Source organism: Homarus americanus, unplaced genomic scaffold, assembly GCF_018991925.1.
Source record: "Homarus americanus isolate GMGI-L3 unplaced genomic scaffold, GMGI_Hamer_2.0 scaffold6317, whole genome shotgun sequence".
NCBI lineage: Eukaryota > Metazoa > Arthropoda > Malacostraca > Decapoda > Nephropidae > Homarus > Homarus americanus.
The window spans coordinates 449,017-476,751 of record NW_024730668.1 but is presented as its reverse complement, the minus strand read 5'-3'; the positions used below and the strand labels follow the sequence as shown (position 1 = coordinate 476,751).

The 27,735-nt window shown below is 45.0% G+C and overlaps 1 protein-coding gene across 1 annotated transcript in view; it reads left to right on the top strand.

Annotated features, from left to right (window-relative positions):
• Positions 1 to 27,735, top strand: part of LOC121867150 (lysocardiolipin acyltransferase 1-like) — a 58,622-nt gene that overhangs the window by 18,812 nt on the left and 12,075 nt on the right. Inside the window, exons 2-5 of the mRNA XM_042366901.1 lie at positions 18,928 to 19,135; positions 21,870 to 21,996; positions 24,894 to 25,098; positions 26,638 to 26,750. Of these exons, the coding sequence (XP_042222835.1) occupies positions 18,948 to 19,135; positions 21,870 to 21,996; positions 24,894 to 25,098; positions 26,638 to 26,750 (633 nt within the window). The 5' untranslated portion in view covers positions 18,928 to 18,947. The remainder of the gene's footprint in view (positions 1 to 18,927; positions 19,136 to 21,869; positions 21,997 to 24,893; positions 25,099 to 26,637; positions 26,751 to 27,735) is intronic.

The following is a 27,735-nucleotide window of genomic DNA, read 5'->3' as shown; positions in this document are numbered from 1 at the left end:
AGGAGGAAGAAGAGAGGAAAGAGGAAGGGAAAATGAGAGAGAGAGGAAGGAAGGGGGAAAGGGGAAGAGAAAATGAGGGCGAAGAAAAGGGAGGAGAGGGAAGGAACAAAGAGGAAAAGGGTATGGGATAATAAGAGAAACAAGGGGGGGACATAAGGAGGAGCATAATGGAGAGTGCAAGACGAAGTGGTAGAGAACAAGAAAATGGTCACTGTATAAATGTACACCATATACACACTCACACAGGTACACAACACACACACATATATATATATATATATATATATATATATATATATATATATATATATATATATATATATATATATATATATATATATATATATATATTTGGCTAGCTACTATGTTGATAAGAGACCTGAGCTCTGTTTAACACGGGGGGATGAGCTCAATTAGGAAAACCAGGGGAGCACCAATGTTCAAAGCCCCTCCAGGACTCCACAGGAGGAGGACGACCCTGAGCAATAATTAGTATTATTCTCCAGGGCCTCACCACAAGGGTCCGCCCACTGGAAAAGGGCCTGTGTAGAAACTGTAAACTGTCCTCACGGGTAATACCTACCGAGTCTTTACACACCGAGTGATTTCAAGCTTCCAAATAACCCACCGACGCAAAGGCTTCACCATCCGAACAGGTTTAGCTTTCAAGGTTTCACACACAAAGACGGGGCCCAAATCGCTTCCCTCAATACCTTTAATGTGCAAGTTGAGTCAATTGTCTCTGCCTGGAGGAGGACACCTGACCCACCTGTGATCACGCCTGAGGACACCCTACCCTCCTGATCACGCCTGAGGAGGACACCCTGACCCACCTGTCATCACGCCTGGAGGAGGACACCCTGACCCACCTGTGATCACGCCTGGAGGACACCCTGACCCACCTGTGATAACGCCTGGAGGAGGACACCTGACCCACCTGTGATCACGCCTGAGACACCCTGACCCACCTGTGATCACGCCTGAGGAGGACACCTGACCCACCTGTGATCACGCCTTGAGGAGGACACCCTGACCCACCTGTGATAACGCCTGGAGGAGGACACCCTGACCCGCCTGTGATTATGCCTGAGGACACCTGACCCGCCTGTGATAACGCCTGGAGGAGGACACCTGACCCACCTGTGATAACGCCTGGAGGACACCCTGACCCGCCTGTGATAATGCCTGGAGGAGGACACCCGACCCGCCTGTGATAACGCCTGGAGGAGGACACCCTGACCCGCCTGTGATAATGCCTGAGGACACCCCTGACCCGCCTGTGATAACGCCTGGAGGAGGACACCCTGACCCGCCTGTGATAACGCCTTGAGGACACCCTGACCCGCCTGTGATAACGCCTGGAGGAGGACACCCTGACCCACTGTGATAACGACTGAGGAGGACACCTGACCCGCCTGTGATAACGCCTGGAGGAGGACACCCTGACCCACCTGTGATAACGCCTTGGAGGACACCCTGACCCGCCTGGATAACGCCTGGAGGAGGACACCCTGACCTGCTGTGATAACGCTTGAGACACCTGACCCACCTGTGATAACGCCTGAGGAGGACACCTGACCCGCCTGTGATAACGCCTTGAGGAGGACACCTTGACCCACCTGTGATAACGCCTTGAGGAGGACACCTTGACCCACCTGTGATAACGCCTGGAGGAGGACACCCTGACCCGTCTGTGATAACGCCTTGAGGAGGACACCCTGACCCACCTGTGATAACGCCTGGAGGAGGACAACCTGACCCGTCTGTGATGACGCCTTGAGGACGACACCCTGACCCACCTGTGATAACGCCTGGAGGAGATGCGCACCCGGAAAGGCTCCTCACTTTAGCGGGGACAAAAGCCTCAAGTGGTCTAACATGAAGGGGCGGTCCTGCACCTGAAGTGACATCCACCTTTGTTAAGAGGGTCACAGCTACAAGTGTTCTCTCCTCGACTTTCACACTGTACAGGGTCATCCCTCACCCGGCATCTAATAGGTCTTCCGGTTACCATTTAATCTGTTAATGTAAAAACGGCCGGGGATAGACCTACTGTTGCTAGATGGCGTGTGAAAGTTCGTCTGGCGTAGTTTTATTTTAGCTTAGAATCGAACGCCAGGCACTACTGTTTGCTCGTGCTGACGCTGTCTCTATGAAATGGACGAATCTCATAATTTTGTTTTATTTTTCACTTGTATATTATTATTACACCAAACAGCTCGACGCCTTACACCAGACAGCTCGACGCCTTACACCAGACAGCTCGACGCCTTACACCACAGCTCGACGCCTTACACCAGACAGCTCGACGCCTTACACCAGACCGCTCGACGCCTTACACCAGACAGCTCGACGCCTTACACCAGACAGCTCGACGCCTTACACCAGACAGCCTGACGCCTACACCAGACAGCTTAACACCTTACACCACACAGCTTAACACTACACCACACAGCTCAACACCTTACACCACACAGCTCAACACCTACACCACACAGCTAACACCATACACCACACAGCTAACACCTTACACCACACAGCTAACACCTTCACCACACAGCTAACACCTACACCACACATGAACACCTTCACCACACAGCTAACACCTTACACCACACAGCTTAACACCCACACCAGCTAACACCTGCACCACACAGCTAACACCTTGCACCACACAGCTAACACCTTGCACCACACAGCTCAACACCTACACCACACAGCTATAACACCTTACACCACACAGCTTAACACCTTACACCACACAGCTAACACCTTACACCACACAGCTTTACACCTTGCACCACACAGCTTAACACCTTACACCACACAGCTTAACACCTTACACTACACAGCTTAACACCTTACACCACACAGCTTAACACCTTACACCTCACAGCTTAACACCTTACACTCACAGCTACACCTACACCACACAGCAACACCTTACACCACAGCTTAACACTACAGTACACAGCTTAACACCTTACACCACACAGCTAACACCTACACCACACAGCTTAACACCTTACACCACACAGCTTAACACCTTACACCACACAGCTTACACCTTGCACCATACAGCTTAACACCTTACACCACACAGCTTAACACCCACTCATACCCTAAGAGTTTATTCTACGCTTAAGTGGTTGACCAAAACACATAACCAGACCTTTAATGGCTTTCCCTTATAACAAACTTCCACCTTCATTAATGACATAATTAGTTACCTCACTGAGCAACACATCAGAGACGTTCGTAATAAATCAAATCAAAATAAAAAATAAATACAAAACAAAGAACAATTTCCCCCTAATTCACACAGATTAAAAAATAAATAATAAAACCATCATAAATCGAAAAAAAAACATCCAGGCTATAAATTTCACCAGATTCAGACACTAATAAAAAAAAAGGTAAATAATAAAATGAAAAATATAAATAAACTGAGTCAACGAAGGAAACTTGAAGGAGCAATTTGTATTTGGTGGCTGGGTGACTCCCTGGGGCTACTGAAGGAGACCACTGAGTTATGAAGTATTGATTTTAAAGTTGAGGACATCAAGGTTCCCCCCCCCCTTCCCTCCCTTCCCTCGTTAAAATGATATCATTCCCAGAACCAGAATTCACCCGAGACATATATCAAGATGGCGACTTCCTCTACCCTTATCAACACCTATAGTTATATATATTTTATATTTATTTTTTAATAATTCGATAAAGCCATGATTAATGCAATTATGAACATTACATGAATACAAATTATTATCAGTATCTATTATATCAAGTCATCCGCAGCCGACTTAACCTTAGCCCAGCTTATCCCAACTTGACCTACCCACGCAGCTCAGGGTCTTGACCAAACCTGACCTAATGTAACATAACTTAACCAATCTTAACCATACTTAACGCAAACGAAACCTAACACCTAACCTCATCTACATAAACCAAATGAGTATCACCATTACAAATACATATGACCTACCAACAACAACCACTACTTTATTTATCTATTTATTTATTTTTAGAATGTGGCCTCTCAATAGCCACACCTTCGCCGCCATTTTATTACCTTAAAGATAAATATCATAATACATAAGTAGCTACCCGAGCTGTGAGAATTAGTTGAGCCACAGATCTATGCGGCATTCAGTGACTGTTGCCTCATAGTCAATATCTGCAACTGTTGTCGGCTTTGGGGCCGATGCTCTCGTTCCCTGAGGGAAACAAAAGCAGACCTAGAAGAGACGTCGACATCTCATCCAGGCTGTAGCATCTTCTGGGCTGCTGCTTCTGTTCGGATAGCATCTCCACGAGCTTGGCATGAAGTATCTTGCACTTGGTCCCATCCACCAGAAGTTGTGAACACCAGAGGAGTAAGCTGCCTTGATCAACGTTCTGAATTCTCTCCCCATCTCCCTTATCTTGTTCTCGTTCATCCTGTGTGCAGCATCGAGAGCTAAGTTACGGTGACATACAGCCATGGGATAAAAAATCCTGATATCGAAGAAGGCTCGCTGTCCCCCGCGTCCAAAATCCTCCAGCACTGACGTCAACTCGGGCTTTGTTGGATGTGTTTGAAGTCCTACGTTGGAAATTCTCACCGTCTAATGGAAGGAGGGTCGGTTCTACCTTGACATCACGACAGCTTTCCTTCAACATATTTGCTGTGAGATCCCTTACTTCGTCATGCCTCATGCATATGAAGCCTTTTCTTACACCATGGCGTGATCGACGTCACAGGAAGAGCCACACTTGCATTGGGAGGGCAAACCTTCTACTGGCCTTCCGTACCTTAGAGCAATGGCATTTGTAAATTCTTGTTTATTGAGACAAACCATTTGCCCTTGTCGGTAACGTAATTCCAAAGTTCGAGGCGCCCACCTCCTGTGCTATAGCTACTTTTTTATCAAATTCTCTGGTACTTGCAGTATCAGTTGCTGCAACTTATGACTTTGGCCGTGCTGTCGTAATGGACCGTCGAATCTTGTTTACTTCGCTGGTATCCACCTCACCTGTTGCGTTCTGAGCTCTTATGTGGTCAGTGAGGGCTGTTGTGAGCTTAACTGATTTTGATGTTCGGTGGCAGCAGGCTCCTCTGGGTTGGTCAATCCCATTCCTACCAGTCTCGGTGGTAGTGCAAGGAGTGATCCTTCTGCTGGGTGTCATGGGTTGCGTTAGGCACCGCAACCAACTCCAAAGTTGTGCCAGAGATAAGACGCCCGGCGAGCTATAACTGGGACATGTATTTTTCAATTAGTGTATGTTAGCCAGCCTTTGGGGTGGGCAGTGAAACAGTGTTGTACTGTTCATTATACACCAAAACCTCATTTTAAGTAGTACCCCTGAGCCATGGTTTAGTTAAGACGTCGTCTCCATCCTCTCCCTCCTGAAAGGGGCGGACACCCACACAGAGTACTCCACCGCCCTCCGTCCGTGAACCGTCGTCGACACGAGACTAAGTTGTAACCTAGGTTGTTATCCCAATATCCGTGGATGCCTGGTTGCGACAAGAGCAATCCAGGCTGGCCTATCAACTACAGTAAATGGTTAATTAATTCACGCTTAGAGTTCTCTGCACGACACCTTCCACTACGTGACCGTGATCGACACGAGACTAAGTGTGTTAACCTAGGTTTGTTCGTGGAAATATCACGTGTGGAAGCCTGGTTGCGACAAAAGCAATCCAGGCTGGTCTAACACCTAATGGTTAATTCAGTCACTCTTACCAGTTCTACTTGCCGCGACAACCGTACAGTGACTGTCAGTGACACTATGTGTAACCCAAAGTTTTTGTGGTTATGGCCGTGGAAGAAGTTCTTGTGATGAAGCCTGGTTGCAAAAAGCAATCCAGGCTGCGTAAATGTATCATTGAAGAATTAAGGCTCTGTTAAGTTATACCCATAGTAGAGTAATCACATGTGTCCCCAAGTTGGAAATTCCTCTTTTGAAGATTAATTTTAGTACAGCGTGAACGTGGTGACTCATATATCCATGCAAATTGTAATCATTGTATGGAAGCTTGACAAATAAATGTAAGTGCAATTATCTGCCCGTATCTGTGATCTATCTTATTATTACTAAAGGTAAGACTGATTGGTTATGGCAAAAGTATAACCAGTAACTTAGATAGATGTTGAAAATTAAATGAAGTCATTAAATCATCATTTATCAAGTATAAATCATGGAATGTCGAGTGAACTTCTACGTAGATACGCCATAATCTCCTGTAAGTAATCAGTGTGAAGGTATAAGAAATAGAATATTATTATCTTTATATAATATAATCCACTCATACTACCACTGATTCATACCAAAACCATGACACTGGGGTTAGGTGAAGATGTTTCATTAATTTTGGAATTAAATTGACGCTGATAGTTACTACCACGCATTTGAAGAAGGAAAAAACTCGTACACGAGCGTAAAAGCTGACCTGTAATCGCCAGTATCAAAAATTCACTTCTTGTTGCTGCTGCTGTTTACATGTAGTTCTGTCTCAACGCCTAGTATTTCTGCGCCTCAATGCCCAGTATTTCAGTATCAACGCCTAGTATTTGTGTCTCAACGCTATATTTCTGTATTAACGCCTAATATTTCTGTATCACTGCCTGGTATTTTGCTCTAAGCCTAGTATTTCTCTAACAACGACTAGTACTTCTGCCTCAACGCCTAGCATTTCTGTACAGTCCCTTTACTAGTGCGTTTACATAGTATCTTTACTATTGCGAGTTTCCATCTGTCGCATGTAAACAAACACAGGGTTGCCACACTGCATAAAACCTATGGGGCCCCTGTAAACGCACTAGTGAAGGGGACTGTACCTCAATACCTAGGATGTCTGTGTTTCAATGACTAGTATATCTTTGCCTTAGTGCCTAGTATTCTTGTGCCTTGTGCCTCTCGCGAATAATAATCAATACCGTATATACTAAATCTAACACGGGATAAGTGTACTAAAAAAAATCAGTCCAATTTCATACAGTAAACTACACTGGAAAAAAATGCATGCTATAGCGTACTGATGGTGAGGGAATGATCAACAGAGGATAGAATGTTGTGGAGAATGTTTGAATGTGTACAACTAGTGTGGGGAATGAATCATGTTGAATGCGTACAGGTAGTAAGGGAATGAAGCCGCAGAATGTTGGGGAGAATGTTTGAGTGTGTATTACCAAGTGAGGAAAATGAGCCACTAGGGGGAAAAAAGGTGAATACGAAGGAAGAATGTTGAATGTGTACAGCTAGTAAGGGGAATGAGTCACGGAAGGTAGAATGTTGGGAAAAATGTTTGGAGGAAAACAACAGATGCATGACACGTAAACACAGATGCCAAAGAAGTGTTCATCTCCTGCGCCGAGGATTCTGTCTCTGAGAGAGAAATTCTTTACTCAACGCTGGGATAGAAATGTACACAAAAAGTTTGTTAACACTTTTCCTCTCATGCAAAAATCCCCCCCCGCTTCCAAATTTTTTCCTCAGAGTAAACGAATTATTTTTCTCCTACCTATAACCTCCTTCCACATTAAACTCTTTTTCCTCCCGTCTATAACCACTTTCCTCCGCCAAACAACTATTTTCCCCGTTTAAAAAAATTGTCCTCTTGTCTATAATCATTTCCTCTCGTCTACAACCATTTTCCTCTCGTCTACAACCATTCTCCTCGTACTTACAACCATTATCCTCCCTCTTACAACCATTTTGCTCTCGTCTACAACCATTATTCCTCCCGTCTACAACAGGTTCCACCTCTTAATACAGGTCACAGCGGCCAGAGAGTTTGAGTAGCTGTGATACAAAAGGCTCGGATGAATACGTCAATCTTGGGAGAGCTCCTTGTCGTGCCGGGAGACAGTATTGCCAGACGCCCGGATACGCTCAACCCTTTAATCTTGCCGGATTATCCCCTTGAAAAGACTCGTAAAGGTGTCGCGTCCCTTGGCTCGAGGGATAGAAGCACCGAGGTGGCAACGGTGGCGTGAGGAGAGGGAAAGCGAAAGAAAGAGATAGGTGAAGTGAATGTTAAAATGCAGATGGATGGATGATTTAAGAATAAGAATGGGGAGAGAGAGAGAGAGAGAGAACAATAAACAAGGAAAACAAAACAAAAAAGATTACCGGAAAAATAACCAGCATTACAAAAGTCAAAAGTAAATGCGTGTAGAGTGGTAATACATCTTGCATTAAAACTACAACTTATGTCATCGTAACTTACTAACTAAAAAATTATTAGAAACCCAACGCGCAAAAACTGCACATTAATAGAATCGCAAACTAATGAAACCGCGCATTAATAGAAAGCAACTAATGAAACCGCGCATTAATAGAATCGCAAACTAATGAAACCGCGCATTAATAGAAACGCAAACTAATGAAACAGCGCATTAATGAAAACGCAAATTACTGAAACCACAAATTATTAAAAACCATCGACCCCAAAAATCTTAGGTGAATGAAATCATTTTTTTATTTCAAGCAGTAAATTAATGAAATCGTAAACTGCTGAAAAAACAAGACCCTAAAGCCCCGATTTCTTCACTCACCGTAAGATAATTCCAGAAGGGTCCAGGGTCGACAACATAGAGCCCTTAAGGGACCTATAAAGGACCCAACGAGCACCAACCTTGAATATGACCATTAAATGATTTGTCGTTCGGTACCTTTCCCCTCCCTCGCCTGCCCCTTCACCCCTGCCTGCTCCTTCACCCCTACCTGCCCTTCACCTGCCTGCTCCTTCATCCCTACCTGCCCCTTCACCTGCCCCCCTCCTGCCTGCCCCCCTTCACCCCTGCCTGCTCCTTCATCCCTACCTGCCCCTTCACCCCTGCCTGCTCCCTTCACCCCTACTCTTCTGCCCTTCACCTGCTGTCCCTTCACCCCTGCCCCCTTCACCCCTGCCTGCTCCTTCCATCCTACCTGCCTTCACCTGCCCCTTCACCCCTACCTGCCCCTTCACCCTACCTGCCCCCTTCACCCTACCTGTCCCTTCATCCCTACCTGTCCTTCACCCCTTGTCCTTCACTCCTTCCCCACCCCTGCCTGCTCCTTCATCCCTACCTGCCCCTTCACTACCTGCCCCCTTCACCCCTACCTGCCTCTCACCCCTACCACCCCCTTCACCCTACTGCTCCTTCACCCTGCCCTTCACTTCTGTCCTTCACCCTGCCTGTCCTTCACCCCTACCTGCCCCTTCACCCCTGCCTGCTCCTTCTTTCTGCACTCCTACCTGCTCACCCCTACCTGCCCCTTCACTACCTGCCCCTTCATCCTACCTGCCCTTCGTCCCTACCTGCCCTTCGTCCCTACCTGCCCTTCATCCCTCCTGCCCCTTCTCTCCTGCCCCCCTTCATCCCTACCTGCCCCTTCACCCCTGCCTTCACTTTCACCTGCCCTTCATCCCTACCTGCCCTTCACCCCTAAGCTCATGCCTACCTGTCATCCCAACTGCCTTCGTCCCTAGCGCCCTTCTCCCCGCCTGCCCCTTCACCCCCTGCCCTTCACCCCCCTGCCTTTGTCACCCCACCTTCTTCCCTTCTTGTGTCCTTCGTCCCTGCTGCCCTTTACCCTGCCTGGTCATCACCTGCCTGATTATCCCATTTTGGCCTTATCCCTTCACTTACCTGCCCTTCACCCCTACCCCTTGGCCCTTCACCCCTACTGCCTTTCACCCCCACCTTCCCTGCCTGTCCTCTTCCTACCTGCCCTTTCATTATTCCTACCTGCCCCTTCACCCCCTACCTGCTTCATGCCTACCTTCCCCCACCTCCCCTTCATCTCTGCCTGCCCTCCCCCTACTGCCCTTCACTCTGCCCTCTTCTTCTGCCCTTCATGCCTGCCTCTTCCCCTGCCTGCCCCTTCACCCCTGCCTGCCCCCTTCACCCTACCTGCCCCCTTCATCCCTGCTTGCCTTCATCAACCTGCCCCTTCATTTCCTGCCTTCACCTCTACTGCCTTCATCCCCTACCTGCCCCCTTCATCCCTGACCTCCTTCACCCCCTACTGCCCCTTCACCCCCACCTGCCCCTTCACCCCGCCTGCTTCCTTCTACCTGCCCCCCTTCACCCCTACTGCCTTCTCTGCCCCTTCACCCCCAACCTGCCCCTTCATCCCCACCTCCCCTTCATCCCACCTCCCCCTTCATCCCCACCTCCCCCCTCATCTCTACCTGCCTCCTTCACCCTGCCTGCCCTTCACTCCTGCCCCTTCTCCCCACCTGCCCCTTCACCCCCACCTGCCCCTTCATCCCTACCTGCCCCCTTCTCTTGCCCCCTTCATCCCCTACTGCTCTGCACCCCTGCTAGGAACATCACCCTGCAGCCCCCCCATACTATCAGCACCAAGCTCAGTGATACTCCAGTGATGCAAGTTGACGGACGAGTTCAATTTACAGACTTCTAATGACAGACAGACACTACATTAGACAGACAGGTATTTTTGTTTAACTTCACAGACAAATTTATACTTCAGACGTAGACAGACAGAGTTCCACTTGAGACAGACAGAAAGAGTATAATTTCAGAAAACTCATGATGACAAAGACGGATTTTCACCAGACAACTCAAGATTACGGACAGACAAATTTTCCCACTAGACACAAACAGAAAAATTTTCACTTCAGGTAATTCATTACAGACAGACGTAAATACAGATACCGGTTGTTGCTATTTCCCCTGGCCGGGTGGGGATTATTTTCCTGAGGGCTTCCGTCATTTTGAACAAGCGGCATTGTCGCAGTGTTTGAAGCGCGGCACCACTGTACAATCAGCTGGTGGTAGAAAGAATTCGTTGTATCTTGTCCGTGCTGGCTACGTTAGGTTAGGTTATTATTTGTTTGTGTAATATCTATTACGTTAGGATATGCAATATTAAGCCAAGCATGAATGATCGTCTCTCAATCTCTCTCTCTTACGGAGTGTACAGTAATGCCGCGCTTCAAACACTGCGACGGTGCCGCTTGTTCAAAATGACAGAAGATCAGCTCAACATCGATACATAAATTCGTCAACAGTTTCAGCTCCTGTCAATTTCCCCTTTGTCTGTCTGTATGTCCTTCCCAGATTTGATTTCCACTCGATTTGTTTTAATAGACTTGCTATTTTTTTTTATGAAAGTGTGTTAGGACAGACAAGTTAAGTTTGTTTAGTTAGGTTGGATAAGTTCGGTTAAGTTAGGGTGATGTGGACATGGTTAGGATCGACTAGGTTAGGTTAGGTTAAGGTGCCGTGGGCGTGATGCCAGGACACCTAAACTCTGCGGTGTTAAGTCACTGTCAGTAGAGGGAGATAAAATTGCCCTCAAGTGTCTCGTTATTTCCTTACCTTAACTCTTACACAAAAGAGACAAATAAACAAACAAATGAATAAACAAATAAAAATAAATAATTAAGCATACATTAATAAATAAACAGTTCTAGTCATCTTAACACACAAACTTCCGGGCCATAAGCCGCTGGGATAAAGGCACTGTAACCTCCAAGATCTGCTCACCCGATAGCCAACACACTATGGCGAGAAGGCGAGCGTTTGACATCACTCTTTTCCCCACCTTCCTTCTTCACGTTTCCTCTCTCTCTCTCCCCCACTCTCCTCCTCGCCCTCTCTCTTTTATCTTCGTCTGCTCTTGTTCTCACCCTCTTTTCTCTCTCCCTTTTCTATATTCACTCTTCCTCCTCTGTCCTGTCTCTTCATCCCTCCTTCTCTTCCTGCTCTCCTCTCATCTTTCTTCTTCTACTCCCTCTCCTACCTTCAACTCCTTCCTATCCTCTCCTATCTTCACCATCTCCTCCTCTTCCCCTCCCCCCTCACAGCTTTCATCATCCTTACCAACTCTCCACCCCTTCCCACATCTTTAAGTGGCCTCAATACGGGGTATAATGACCCAATCACCATCCTCAACTACCCTCACAACAATGGGGCGATAACGAGGGTACATACATATCCATTAAAAGATAAAAGTTATATTTTGTAATTATTGTCTTCGGTTTTCTTGAGTTTTAGACAATTTTTTTTTCTTTGTATAGTTTATTATATATTGTCAAATACTTATCTCTTCGGTATATACTTTAATCTTCATGGTTTCTAGTTTTCTTTACACACACACACACACACACAATTCCACGTATTCAACAGTCTAAATACTCACCATTTTTTCTTTGCTTTCAACACTTTTATCAACTTTCCACAATTCATCATCATCATCATCATCATCCGTTTCGGTATGAACACTTTTTATCAGCTTCCCTACATTCTCCATTATTCCTTTGTTTCTTCTCCGTTTCTTTAATCCCCCCCAAATTCGTCCACTTTCGTCCCTTCTCCATTTCTCTCTCTTAACTCCTCCACTTCCTTCATATTTCTCTTCTTCCTGTTTACGCCTTCGTCACGTCAAGGTAAACTTTAAAGGCATTTCTCACCAAAAATGTAACGTAAGAAGACGCATTTTATCCAGGTCACGTACAGGAGAGAGACGCGTTATATACAGGTCACTTACTCGAGGGAAAGGACCTAATAATGGTGATAATACTGCACTCATGGCCCACACAAAACAGTGTTATCGCCTACAACACAAGCAACACAGTGTACCCACACAGCACAAATAACACAGTACACTCATGGCCACACAAGCAACACAGTGTGCTCATGGCCACACAGCACAAGTAACACAGTACACTCATGGCCACACAAGCAACACAGTTATTGCTCATGGCCACAGCACAAGTAACAGTATAATCATGGCCACACAGCACAAGTAACACAGTATACCCAATACACAGCACAAGTAACACAGTATACTCATGGCCACACAAGAACACAGTGTGCTCATGGCCACACAGTACCAGTAACACAGTACACTCATGGCCACACAGCACAAATGTACAATGCCCTAGCTCACAGTACAAGTAATGGTATAATCATATACAGCACAAGTGTAACAATATAGCCATGGCCACAGCACAAGTAACAGTATAATCCCACACAGCACAAGTAACACAGTATACCCATGGCCACACAACAGTACCCAGTATACTCATAACACAGTACAAATAACACAGTATACTCATGACACAGTACAAGTAACACAGTATACTCATAGCCTTACAGTACAAGTAACACAGTATACTCATGGCCACGCAGTTCTACTGATGTCAAACATCACCGCCTTTGTGTAAACTATGAAGAGACTAGTGAGGCGATGGCAGTGAAACCTTCTTGGAACAGCCGACATAAATAGCACTGTTGCCTCACATCAAAGGACAGATCCTTTTTCTTTCCACTACAGCTGGAGTGACCGTGAGGAAGGAAAGGAGGATGAAGGGTGGGCGGAGAGTGGAGATGAAGGGAGGGAGGAGAGGATGAGAGGAGGAGGCTGAAGGGATGGAAGAAGAAAGAAAGGAGGAGGAGAGGAAGGAAGGAGAGAGGAGGGAGGAGGAAGACTGCAACACACAAGAGTACCGTCATCTGCACGATACGTCCAACCCCGACAATGACAGGGACTTACTCTCTGGGGCTTCGTGAGTCTTGGTCGTCGGTGGCTGGAAAACTCGAAATCAAAATAGTAACAGATGTTGATCACGGACAGGCAGATAGACAAAAGGGGCAGGCAGACAGATGGAAAACGACAGACAGAGAGGCAAACATGCAGACCTAGCCATATCATTTTACGCTCTGATTTATGCCGCGTAAGAGAGAAAATGTGAAATCTGATGAAACGCTAAAACAGAAAACGTGCGAAACTCTCTTCAACTCCCTCACTGCTACCTGTGTTTACAAACATTACCTCTGACAGTCTGCTGCATCCGCTGTATTCAATAACATAACTTCTGTCACTGTACTTTTTTCTCTGGTGTTTCTACAATGTAACCTACAGTTATGGTGAGTCAAGCCTAGAGGTTCAAAATATGTGTAGAGATTTTGTATTTTGATCATAAGAACATAAGAACATAAGAAAATAAGGAGTCTGCAATAGGCCGGTTGGCCTGTGCATGGCAGCTCCTGTCGAGAGTTACTACCACTCTCTATCATCCATGAATCTATCTAGCCTCCTTTTGAAACTTTCCAGAGTTCCCGCACTTACTACAAAGTTGCTAAGCTTGTTCCATCGTCCACCACCCTATTTGTGAACCAGTTTCTTCCTATCTCCCTCCTAAACCTAAACTTATCCAAATCCGTTGCTCCGGGTCCTATCCTGCTCGGATATTATAAGAACTTTATCTATATCCCTTTATTGATTCCTTTCACCCCTTAAATACTTCTATCATATCTCCCCACTCTTCGTCTTTCTAGGGAATGCAAGTTAAGTTTCTTTAACCTATCCTGATATGGAAGGTTTCTAAGTCCCGGAATCATTTTTGTCATTCTTCGCTGCACCGACTCTAGTGAATTTATATCCATTCTATAATAGGGGCACCAGAACTGAACCGCATAATCGAGGTGCGGCCTGACTAGCGCAGATATAGTTGCAATAAGACCTCTGCACTCTTGTTACCCTCTAGATATAAAACCCAATACTCTGTTTGCCTTATTTCGAACACTAACGCACTGTTTTCTGGGCCGTAGGTCGGGCTTAAGTACCCTAGGTCTCTTTCTACAAGTCGACTTCTCTAGGTTGATGTTGTTAAGGCTGTATACGTTATAAGTATTTGTTCTTCCAATATTTAGTACGCTGCACTTGCTGGTGTTGAATTTCATTTGCCATTTTTCAGACCACCCCTGCATTTATTTAGATCCTCCTGTAATGCATTTGCATCCTGCCCTGAATTAATTTGCCGCCCTATTTTGGTGTCATCCGCAAACTTGCTTATGTCACTGCTGATCCCAGTATCTAGATCGTTTATGTAGATTATGAACAAAAGTGGGCCTAGTACCGACCCCTGGGGAACCCCACTGGTTACACGGCCCCACTCAGATTTAACACCATCTACGCTGACCCTCTGCGTTCTATCAGTGAGCCATGATTTTATCCAATTTAAAACTTTCCCCTCGATACCATGAGCCTTAATTTTTCTCAGAAGCCTCTGATGCGGTACTCTGTCAAATGCTTTGCTAAAGTATAAGTAAATAACATCGTAATTTTCGTCATTATCTACTACCTCGAAGACTTTCCTAAAAAACGTTAGCAGATTTGTTAGACAAGATTTTCCCTTTGTACACCCATGTTGAGAGTCGTAGATTAATTTGCTTTTCTTTAGATGCGATCGGATGCTATCTGCTATAATTGATTCAAGAAATTTCCCCACTACTGACGTCAAACTGATCGGCCGGTAATTTGACGCTGATGCTCTGTCTCCCTTTTTGAATATGGGTACTACATTTGCCTGTTTCCACAACTCTGGCACAACTCCAGTGTCTAATGATTTTGTAAATACGTTTACGAGGGGTCGGCTAATCTGTTCCCTACACTCTTTCAAGACTCGAGGGAAAATTTCATCCGGCCCTGGGGATTTTGTTTTCTTTAGTTTATTTATCTTCTTAAGAACATCCTCTTTTCTGATAGCGATATTCTTTAATTTCTCTTCTTCCTTTCCCTTAAATATCAGTTCCACCTCCGGAATTTCATCGCAAATTTCTTCTGTGAAAACTGATAAGAAGTAGCTGTTCAATGCTTTGCTTATTTCTCCACTGCCATTTATCAATTTTCCCCTCCCTGACTTTAAAGGCCCAACTTTGTCCTTGACCTTTGTCCTATATACCTGGAAAAATCCCTTGGGATTCGCCTTGGATTCTCTTGCTATTTTGATTTCATAGTCTCTCTTTGCTTTCCTTACATTTTTCTTAACATTCCTAGATAGTTCATTATATCTGTTTCAGAGCTGCTCCTCCCCTCCCTTTAATTTCTTATATATTCCTTTCTTTATTCCTATGTCATGTTTAAGTTTTCTGGTCATCCACCCCTGAGGGTCGTCGCTCCCCACTGAAAGGTTAAACTCTCACCGCTGTACCCGCTGGTTTGAAGTGAATGTACTCGGGAAATTATATAATTTTCTTGAAACTTTGGGGCTGACGGAAGGTTAAGCTTTTGAACTAAAGAGGAGTAAGAGAAACTGAAGGAGAATAATTATGCGTTGGTTGAGGCTTAGTTATTTTGGGGTGATTACTTTTTATTTCGTTGCCATTATAATTGATATAATTTTGAGAAATTTGTCTAGCGACTGTCATTTGTTTCATTGATTCCGTGTCACAATAAGCCATCATAAGCATGTTTAGTCGTCTATCTATCGACCTTTAATCCCGTGAGCGTGATAATCATCGTTCACCTCCGGGCGTCGCTTCTCAATTATTTAGTCAACAAACGAAGTGGCGGGTGGTGATCCGGTGTGACTCCTGCCACCAAACCAGTTCTCGAGCCAGCCAGAGAAGGATCAGGTGTACAGAAGTGGCTTCAGATCCCCTGGTGAGGAAGTCATATGTCTTCCTGATCCATTATTGTGATAGGTTCATTACCAAATCCCTTGTTTATACTTTGACTTACAGATGAATTTAACGCATCAGAAAACTCAGGAAATCATAAAAGAATATCAAGACCAAGTAAAGATGAAGGTTTAAAGTACAGGAATAACAATTCATATGTGGTTAGACTGTTCTAAAAATAGTGTAGTCCATTTACCAAGTTATGAAGAGACGTGTACAATTACGACCAAAGTTTCCTCGACACAGGACAGCATCTGGCATCTACTTACAGGTATATATGTGAACTTAGCTGATGGACGTTGTTTTTCATTATAAATTATACCGCAGCAACAACATGAATAAATTATCTATATTATACAACGAAAAATCTGAGTAAACTATTAAAAAAAAATCTGAGCGAAGTGTAGGCATACATATTTTCTGCACGGTGTGTCAGTGCAAAGTGTCAGAACGCTCCAACATGATGTTATTATCTGATCAGTGTGTCAGAGTAATGTGGCAGAACGGTGCATCACAACTTCTTATCTGAACAGTTTGTCAGGGTGGTGTGTGTCAGGAATGCATGTTAGGACGGTGAGTGTCATAACAGCGTGTCAGGGCGGTGTGTGTGTCAGGAATGCATGTTAGGACGGTGAGTGTCATAACAGCGTGTCAGGGCGGTGTGTGTCAGGAATGCATGTTAGGACGGTGAGTGTCATAACAGCGTGTCAGGGCGGTGTGTGTCAGGAATGCATGTTAAGACGGTGAGTGTCATAACAGTTTGTCAGGGCGGTGTGTGTCAGGAATGCATGTTAGGACGGTGAGTGTCATAACAGCGTGTCAGGGCGGTGTGTGTCAGGAATGCATGTTAGGACGGTGAGTGTCATAACAGCGTGTCAGGGCGGTGTGTGTCAGGAATGCATGTTAGGACGGTGAGTGTCACCAACAGCTTGTCTGAGAGGTGTGTCAGGAATGCATGTTAGGACGGTGAGTGTCATAACAGCGTGTCAGGGCGGTGTGTGTGTCAGGCTCACGGTCACAGCCAAGACACCGGGGTCTCGCTCAAGTGACGTGGTGACGTTCCCGAGTGTTGCTGGTGATTGACAGGTGGTGTAAGATGGTGCAGGTGACTGATGGGCGATAAGGGGTGGTGATAATGGCAAGGCGTAACTGAGGGTTGTGACTGGTAGGTGGTAGGGGTGAGTGGTTGTGACTGGTAGGTGGTAGGGGTGAGTGGTTGTGACTGGTAGGTGGTAGGGGTGAGTGGTTGTGACTGGTAGGTGGTAGTGGTGAGTGGTTGTGACTGGTAGGTGGTAGTGGCGAGTGGCTGTGACTGGTAGGTGGTAGTGGTGAGTGGTTGTAACTGGTAGGTGGTGGTGGTGTGTGGTTGTGACTGGTAGGTGGTAGTGGTGAGTGGTTGTGACTGGTAGGTGGTAGTGGTGAGTGGTTGTGACTGGTAGGTGGTGGTGACTGGTAGGTGGTGAATGGTGGTGACTTGACAGGTGTCGCTCAATAAGCCGGAAAAAAGATATTTAATTATTACATTAAAGACGATATTACCAGCGGGTCTCCCTCTTACCTGGTGCTGTCGTCTCCCAGGTAACAAGTTTAAGTTAGCACAGGTAAAGTTAGTACAGGTTAAGTGAGGTCACACCTGGCTCTGATTAGGTCAGGTTGTGTTGGAATGGATGTGATGGGATGGGTTAGGTTAGGTTTCGTTAGATTAAGTTAGGAGAGGTTAGGTTTGGTTGGATGAGGTTGAGCTAGGTTGATCTGGGCTAGGGTAGGCTAGATTAGGTTAGGTTAGTTACGGTTAAGTTATGTTATTTAAGGTAAGGTTTGATTAGGTTAGGTTAGTTTAGTTTTTATATAGGCTAGGATGGGTTTTAATTTAATTTTGTTTAGGTTGTATTAGATTGGGTTAGGTTAGGATAGGATAGGTTAAGTTAGGTTAAAGACTGAGTCATCCTCACTTACACAGCTTCATCAAACGAGACAAAACGTGTTAAAATATTGGCCATGTACTGAGTAGACCTGAACAACACAGTACCACTCACACCTCTCAGGCTCTCACCACCTACGAGGGGTCCGGACATATTTCCATCTATACGTCTGAATTCATAAAAGTTCGGATTGAAGACTCGGGGAAGAACGTCTTTAAGAATCAGTGGCGAACGAGATTCTTATGATGCTGCAAGACTCGGGGAAGAACGTCTTTGAGAATCAGTGGCGAACGAGATTCTTAAGATGCTGCGACTAAGTTTCTTTAAGACCAAGACAAAATATATATTGCAGTTATTTGTGATATTAATACTTACAACCCCTTTACTTAACTTTACATAATACAACTACCCAAGATCCCACATTACCACAATATCCTTCAAAATCACACGAACTTCATAAACATGTTACAAGTACATAACATTACATGGACAGATAATACAGCGCATTACGTCGTCGTGTACATAAACTCGTAGTAAGTAAAGTCAACTATTGAATTTACTTAAGATTTCAGAAAACTCACCCCGTATTCCTCCTGCAGGCACGAGGACCTAGCTGACGATGGACGTGGGCGTTGAGGATGCTGGAGGCGGTGAAGGTGTTGTTGAGGGTGGCGTTGAAGAAAGCACAGAGACCAACGCCCCCAAACCTGAGAGACCCAAGTTCCTGAACGTGAACACCGAGGACGTCCTGGACCAACCCGTGGGCTGGCAGGGATGGGCCAAGGGCATCGCCTTCGTCGTGATGTGGTAAGGGCGCCTCCCACCTCCTCCTGCAAGGTGGAAAAGTTGTATGTCAGTCATTATTATATACCTTTAGTGTTAGAACAAATGCTCTTAACCTAGCAAGAATACTTACAACACAATGCATGTAAATAAACGGGTACAGTACTTGACTGTATATGACTGTAAGAGTTAAATATGTATCTAGCGCATCTAACTGTGTTTTCTGGAGTATAATCTGTTTAGGAACTACGAATTAATATTAACTAAATTGCTCCACTCATCAGATTACTGGTCAGTCTGTTCTATGTTACGACCTACATTGTCCAGTGTTAGTGTCCGTACAGGAGGAAACAAGTGTACCTGGAGAAAACTTGCCATGTTTGGTAGGGTGACACCAGGTAATTCTCTTCTCACATGTGACCCAGGCCAGGAGTTAAACCCGGGACATAATGTGAGGCACGCGTGTTACCGCTGTGGTGATTGCAAATGATTTCGTTTCACAAGATGATTAAATATATATTATTAAAGCCTGTCTCGGCTATTATGGTTAATTTGATATTTTTCTCATACAATTCCACGTGCTTTAATCATTCCTTATGCAAATACTTACCTCATTTAATTTGAAAATGTTTAAAAAGGGAAACCTCATCTTAAATATTTTACTGCGTCCCTCTAGCCTGAAGACACAAACACACACAGATTATTACACTGGCCACAGGTTACAGTTTCTCTAAGGCTGCAAGGCTTCACAAAACTGTTTATTGCATCATTGTTCGAGTTGTGTAGTGATCTACTGAAATAGTGTCTGAAGAAAGAATATCCACAGTCACAATTAACACACACACACACACACACACACACACACATTATTATTATTATTATTACACACATCCACGTTCAGGAGCGGCAGGACGCACCTGAAGAACTCGCAGGAAAAGATAGGGAATACAGTATTGGTACTTGCTGCCGATTGGCTGAAATAATTAGATTTTAAAATTTCCTCGACGCTCATTATCTGATCAGTAATGACCACTTACGATGGCACCTCAGGCCTGATAAAAAAATATAAATGCTATCAATATTACTTACATATTAGTCTGGAAAAAAACTTTTAGACATACGTTCATGAGTAATATTTTTTCGCTAAGACTTTCTACACTATACTTGTTTAAATTGTTGAGACAGACTTTATCATGTACAGTTTGCTCCACCCCGCGTTTACCACTTAAGAGTTGCCAACCCTCTCTCTCCCTGAGCTGTGAACCTTGAACTCCGAAGTGTGAATTCGAAACATTCCCTAGTGATCGGGAGGGAGAGGAGAGGGGGGGTGTCGGGGTAGGTGTCTCTGTGGGGGAGGGGGGGGGGAGACGTGAGGACGTGTACTGTATATTAGATGGGAGAGATTAAAATGCAAGATAACGCTTTTACAATACCGACGGAGTTTCCTCAACCGAGTATAATCGTCTCGCGCTAGTCATTTTTTTTACCCATTTAACCTCACTGTTTGAAACAACTGAACTATGTTGTTTGCTGATTCTATACCGGACAGCTGCCAACTGAACTATTTTGTTAACATCATGTTTGTATTACAATAAATATGTGGTACCCACTTCCCGACTGCTTTCAATGCTAATTAATCGCTTCAGTACAATGTGTTCATATTTATTTTATTCTGGCTACCGACAGACGATTTTATTCAACTGGGAAGTTCCATTTCCTAGTCAAGGGATTAAACAAATCTTCGCTGCTTCTACAGGATATGGAATCAAACAATTATAATTAATTTGCCCATAAATGCCATATTTTGCTAAGGAACACCTTACTTGGAACATGAATTCATCCCATTGTAACTTTAGTATTTTCATCTGGCTAGTGCTAGACGATAATGCACCTTTTCACATATCCGTTGAGACATTGTTACATAACTATTTGACAAATTTCATAACCGAATGACACAACACATATCGAATGACAATCTAAAATAACTGTTCGTTCATGCTAATGGAAGTGATTGACCTAAGTTATGAAGTTGACAGACGTGAACAATAAACCGACAGTCTACATATAGTTTGAGAATGTAACAATTGGAGAATGACATACCACCAACAGTTATTTTAGATTGTCATTCGATATGTGTTCTGTCATTCGGTTATGAAATTTGTCAAATAGTTATGTAACAATGTCTCAACGGATATGTGAAAAGGTGTACTAAGTGTAGGAAACCCCGTTGGTATTGCCAAAGCGTTATCCTGCACTGTAATGTGTCCCAGCTGATATACACTTTGTTCTCAACCCAAGTATTCCGTCTCACCCCCAACATAACCCGACCCTTTCCCTCCCGCTTACAAGTGAGAGTTCAGGGAGAGAGGATTGGCACCGCTAAGTGATAAACGCAGGGGTGGAACCAACTGTCCAGTATTGGTGTAATTACAAGATCAGCAGCACCCCTGTTAATAGTGCACAAAAGCATCCATGTAAGTTTTCTTTGTTAAAACGACACAAATTTACTACAAAGCTTGAGCTACAATGCACTGTAAATCTCTTGTTTAAATTACCGAGATACTTTTTATTTTGTCAGCGTTAAAGGTCAACTATTCTACATCCCTTGCTTACATGCACCACAACAAATTTTTCACTAATCAGTAAAAACTCACATTTTTTTCTTCCTTACATAATACTGCCTTAAGTTTCCTGTGAATATCGTACTGTATTGTATTACGAGATAACTATAATAACCAATACTTTTTCGTGTTCTCAGGTACGGGTCGATACTGATGGGGTTCTTCTCCCTGTACTGCCCCGCCCTGCCGCTGCTCTTCATCTCCCGCCGCATCTACAGGAGGACCACCGAGGTCGTCTTCACCATGTGGGAGAGCTACGCCGTGGTCAGTCTCTCTCACTCACCTCGTCACCATTCGTCAAGAAGTTAACCAAAGTCATTAACAAAAGATCACTTGGGGTTTACAGAGGTCAATAGAGGCTAAATAAGGCTGGTTAATGGTTAACATAGGTCATTACGGAATAAAAACATCACTGGGAGTTAACAAAGGTCACTGGGAGTTAATAAGCTTCAATGATAACTAACAAATGTCACTGGGAGTTAACAAAGATCACTGAGTTAACAAAGGTCACTGAGTTAACAAAGATCTCTCGAGTTTAACAAAGGTCACTGATAGTTAACATAGGTCACCAAGGGTTAACAAACATCACTAGGCCCAAGGTTAACAACAGTTTCCTCAGCGTACAATCTATGTTACATAAGGTTATTCTAAATTACATCCAGGTTTTCCCTAGTCACCCTCGAGTCCCTGACCCCTCGAGCACCCTGTCTTACCCTTAACACCATTCTACCTCAGCCTCGCCTTACCTCATCCTCCCTCTACCTCACCCTCACTCTACCTCATCCTCACTCTACCTCACCCTCCCTTTCTCACCCTCCCTCTACCTCACCCTCACTCTACCTCACCCATCAATTTACTCCCACCTCCCTCTACCTCACCCTCACTTACCTCACCCATCAATTTACCTCACCCTCACTCTACCTCACCCTCCCCACCTCACCCCTCACTCTACCCCACCCCACCCCTACCTCACCCTCCCCCACCTCACCTCACTCTACCTCACCCTCCCTCTTTCTCACCCTCACTCTACCTCACCCTCCCTCTACCTCAATCTCACTCTACCTCACCCATCAATTTCCCTCACCCATCAATTTACCTCCCCACCCTCACTCTACCCCACCCTCACCTCCCTCACCTCACTCTACCTCACCCATCAATTTACTCCCCACCCTCACTCTACCTCACCCATCAATTTACTCCCACCTCACCACCTCTCACTCTACCTCACCCTCACTCTTCATCCACCTCCCCACTCCCCTCACCCTCACTCCACCCTCACCCCTCACTCTACCTCCTCACCTCCCCCACTCCCCATCCTCCCCCATCCTCATTCCCCACTCTACCCTCACCCCACCCACCCCTTCACCTCACCCACCTCACCCTCCCCCATCCCACCCTCCCCCCTTCACCCTCCCCCTCCCTCACCCCCCATCTCACCCTCCCTCTACCTCACCCCTCCCCTCTACCTCACCCTCCCTCACCCCTCACCCTCCCCACCTCACCCATCAATTCCACTCCCCACCCTCACTCCACCTCACCCTCACTCTACCTCACCCCTCCCTCTACCTCATCCTCCCTCTTCATCCCTCCCACCTCATCCCCACTACCCTCACCTTCACTCTACCTCACCCTCCCTCTACCTCACCCTCCCCCATTTTCACCCCACTCTACCTCACCCTCACCCCTACCTCACCTTCCCCCACCTCACCCTCACTCTACCTCACCCTCCTCTCTTTCTCACCCTCCCCTCTACCTCACCCTCCCTCTACCTCACCTCCACTCTACCTCATCCCCACTCTCACCTCACCTTCTCACTCTACCTCACCCTCCCCCACCTCACCCTCCCTCTACTCCACCTCACCTCACCCTCCTCTACCTCACCCTCCCTCTTCCCTTAAAGAACAGTTCCTCTCATACCTCCAAACTGTCACCATCCATCTACCTTCCTCTCTCTTCTCCTCCCATTAACTTTTATTATCCTTCTCCTTGTACCCTCTCTCCGTCGGTCCTCATTATCATGTCTGTCCTCCCATCTTCCTATCTCTTTCTCTCACATGTTTCTCATTCTTTCTCTCTATGACTTTACGTTTTCCTCATTTACTTTATAAATTCAATATGTCCTCTTTAAGATAACCCTTCATTATTATTATCTCTCTATGTTTTAAGAGATCTCTCATTATCTCTCTCCTTACCTTTATCATCTTCGTGTCTCTACCACCAAACGCAACTTCAAAAGATTTCCATCTCCCAATTTTTAGTCATCTCTCCTATACCAACATCACAAACACCTGTCTTATTCTCCCTCTCTTCTCTCACCATCATCATCTCCTCTCTTACCTCATTATCATCAAATCGTCATTATAGGTTTTTGTAACCCCGTTCTGCTCAGCGTAAACACGAGACGATTTTTACGCTCATAAGAGAACCTCTCCACGAATTGTTTACACAGCCGAGGGAAGACGGAACACGTGACTCCTCTGTCCCTTCGACTCGGGTGTACGGTACAGACGTGACATACCACAGGAGCTCACTGTCTTTATGTTACGAGAGTGAAACTGACAGACAGACGTTTCTATACGCATGACGGCCCCCGCTATACTAGGCTTTGCAAAACATTGTACAGAATACGGAACTAAGCCTTACAACTAAGGCTTCGGTTCAGAGGCAACGTGTCCGCCACTGCCCTGTACCGCCTTTACTTCCCCAATTAGAAGGTTGGCGACTTATTTCCAGCCAAGTATACTGGTAGGACCTCATGATTGAGCAAGCCCACCCCCCCCTCCTTTGAACGGGACGCAAGCATTTTATCCACTTTGCCGCTTTGCTCCTTACAATATATTAATATCCACTTCGATTATGTGGTTTGACGGAGATAATTATTTACCTTAGTACTTTCCTTTAAATGAAACTATATGAAATTATACACAACTTTCGTTCACCACTGGAGTAAACATCATTCAAAAAGTTTCAAATATGAAGTGTTAGGGAACCACAGCTATTAGAATTGTACAAGATTTTCGGTACAAGTTGTAAATCTCATAAAAGTGTTGTTGATGGATCATTAGGTCAGATAACAGGTATATCATGACCTTAATTGACACCCTTTATCATTAAAACACTTCAGTAACATAAAGAGTAAAAACAATTACCTCTCTTGGCAGGCGCTGATGGAGGTGGTGTACGGGGTGAGGTTTTTCGTGTCTGGGGACGTGATCAGACCCCAAGAGACGTCCATCCTCCTCCTCAACCACAGGAACCGCCTCGACTGGAACTTCTTCTGGGGCGCCCTGGCTCACGGCACCTCCCCGCCAGCCCACAACTGTAAGATCGTCCTCAAGTCCGGCATCAGGAAGTTCCCGGGGCTTGGAGGACGTCATGGCTCTGGTAGTCGTTTACACAGAGAACCTGATGAGGGTGTAGAATAAATTTCATTAGATAAAATTAAGTATAGACAGATATAGATAGATGTGAAGAAAGATAGATAGAAAGAAAGAAAAGAAAGAAAGAAAGAAAGAAAGAAAGAGAGAGAGAGAGAGAGAGAGAGAGAGAGAGAGAGAGAGAGAGACAGACAGATTAGAATAGAAGTCACACATAAAAAAATACACGAGAAAGAGAAAAAGAGATTGGAAATATTTATTGGTGACGGGAGGTGCCAAGTAGGTGATTTCTGAACGGTTCCTGAAGGTTTAATGGTTTGGAACTCCAATATTTACATATATAACGTCACATAGGAACAAATTATTGGAGCTATCATCTAACAGTAAAAAAAATAAAATAAAAATAGTCTTATCTTTACGTCACGAACTTAGAACTGTCAAGATCGATAACAGAAACACGATTTGTTATAATTATAGGATTACTTATCGCCTTAAGTCACAGATTTATATTGATCCAGGAGTTAGAAGTATTTATCTATATCTCTCTCTCCACTATTTATCTCTTATATTCTCTATATTTCTCTCTTCTCTTAGTCTGTATATCTGTGTTCTACATGCGGTATATTTATTTATCTTTTCCGTGTCTGTCTGTCTGTCACGCCAAAGGCTCAACAGTCACAATAGAGAAAATCACAAATATTTGATTGGAGCAAATACAAAACAAAAGATATAAAGAACTTAAAACAACATACCTAAGCCTATTTTAAAACTATTTACAAACGTATTTCCACTTTATCAATTAATAAAACAAATCATGACGGGAGGATTGAGTAATGGCGGACGGTGACTAAAACCACGAAGCAAGAAAAGCACAAAATGCTCACATTGACTTTTCATAACGAACCTGCCATGTAAACACTGCCTATAATCATACACTAAACATGCCAAGACACTTCACAACTAACAATAATTGTATTATGGTGAAGTAGCAATGAGCAGCACTACAAAATAACAAGTTTCCTGGGAACTGAGTACCACACAGCTAGTCCTGCCGACGCCTGTCACTGATTCATAGGTTCCAAACATACACACGAAACTAATATTATTCATAACACTCAACTTACATTACACAATAATCACAGCGCCTAAAATAAAACATATATTATACAGTATAAACTAATAAAACATAATACAAATTAATAAATAGAAAATGTAACTAAAAAAGGAAACTCGACCAAATCAAGTTTCACAAAGTCGATTACCGATTCGAACCTAAACAAAGCAGCATTGCATAACACTGTCCGTCTGTTGTCTGTCTCTTATCTGCGTTATCTCCCAAGCACATATATAACACCACTCGTTTCTCAATATCTGTCAATCTCACTGTGCTTTATCTCTGTCTATCATCTCTGCCTTATCTCTCTCTCATCAATCTTTTTCTCTCGGGACCGCAATTAATATACGAGTCATCCAGCACCCAGCCTTATCCTTCATCGTCGTCTCTCTCTCTCTCTCTCTCTCTGGCCAGGATGGATCATGCAGATGTCGTGTTTCCTGTACATTCGTCGTCGGTGGGAGGACGACCAGCGGCTTATGAACAACGTCCTCGACTATTTCAGCGACATTGACCACACGTTCCAGGTTAGTGTGTGTGTGTGTGTGTGTGTGTGTTTAGCTATATGTATGAGTCAAGTATTAACTCTCAATACACATCACCCAAACACCCTACAGACCACCCATACACCCTACAGACCACCCATACACCCTACAGACCACCCATACACCCACAGTCCACCCATACACCCTACAGTCCACCCATACACCCTACAGACCACCGATACACCTCAGTCCACCCATACACCCTACAGGTCACCCACAACCTACAGTCTACCCATACACCTTACAGACCACCCATACACCCTACAGATCATCCATACACCCTACAGACCACCCATACACCCTACAGACCACCCATACACCATAAGAACCACACACCCTACAGGCCATCCATACACTCTACAGACCACCCATACACCCTACAGTCCAACCCATACACCGTACAGACCACCCATACACCCTATAGACCACCCATACCTACAGACCACCCATACACCCTACAGACCACCCACACCCTACAGACCACCCATACACCCTACAGATCATCCACTTCCCTACAGACACCCATACACCCTACAGACCACCCATACCATACAGACCAACCACATACCCTACAGACCATCCATACACTCTACAGACCACCCATACACCTGCACAGACCAACCATACACCCTACAGGCCATCCATACCTCTACAGACCACCCATACACCCTATATAGACCACCATACACCTACAGATCACCCATACACCTACAGACCACCCATACCTACAGACCACCATACACCCTACAAACCACCCCTGCCCCTACACCTATACCTACAGACCACCCACTTACCCTACAGACCACCCATACACCCTACAGTCCAACCCATACACCATACAGTCCAACCCATACACCGTACAGACCACCCATTCACCCTACAAACCACCCCCTACACCTGACCCACCTATACACCCTACAGACCACCCATACCTACAGACCACCCACCACCCTACAGTCAACCCATA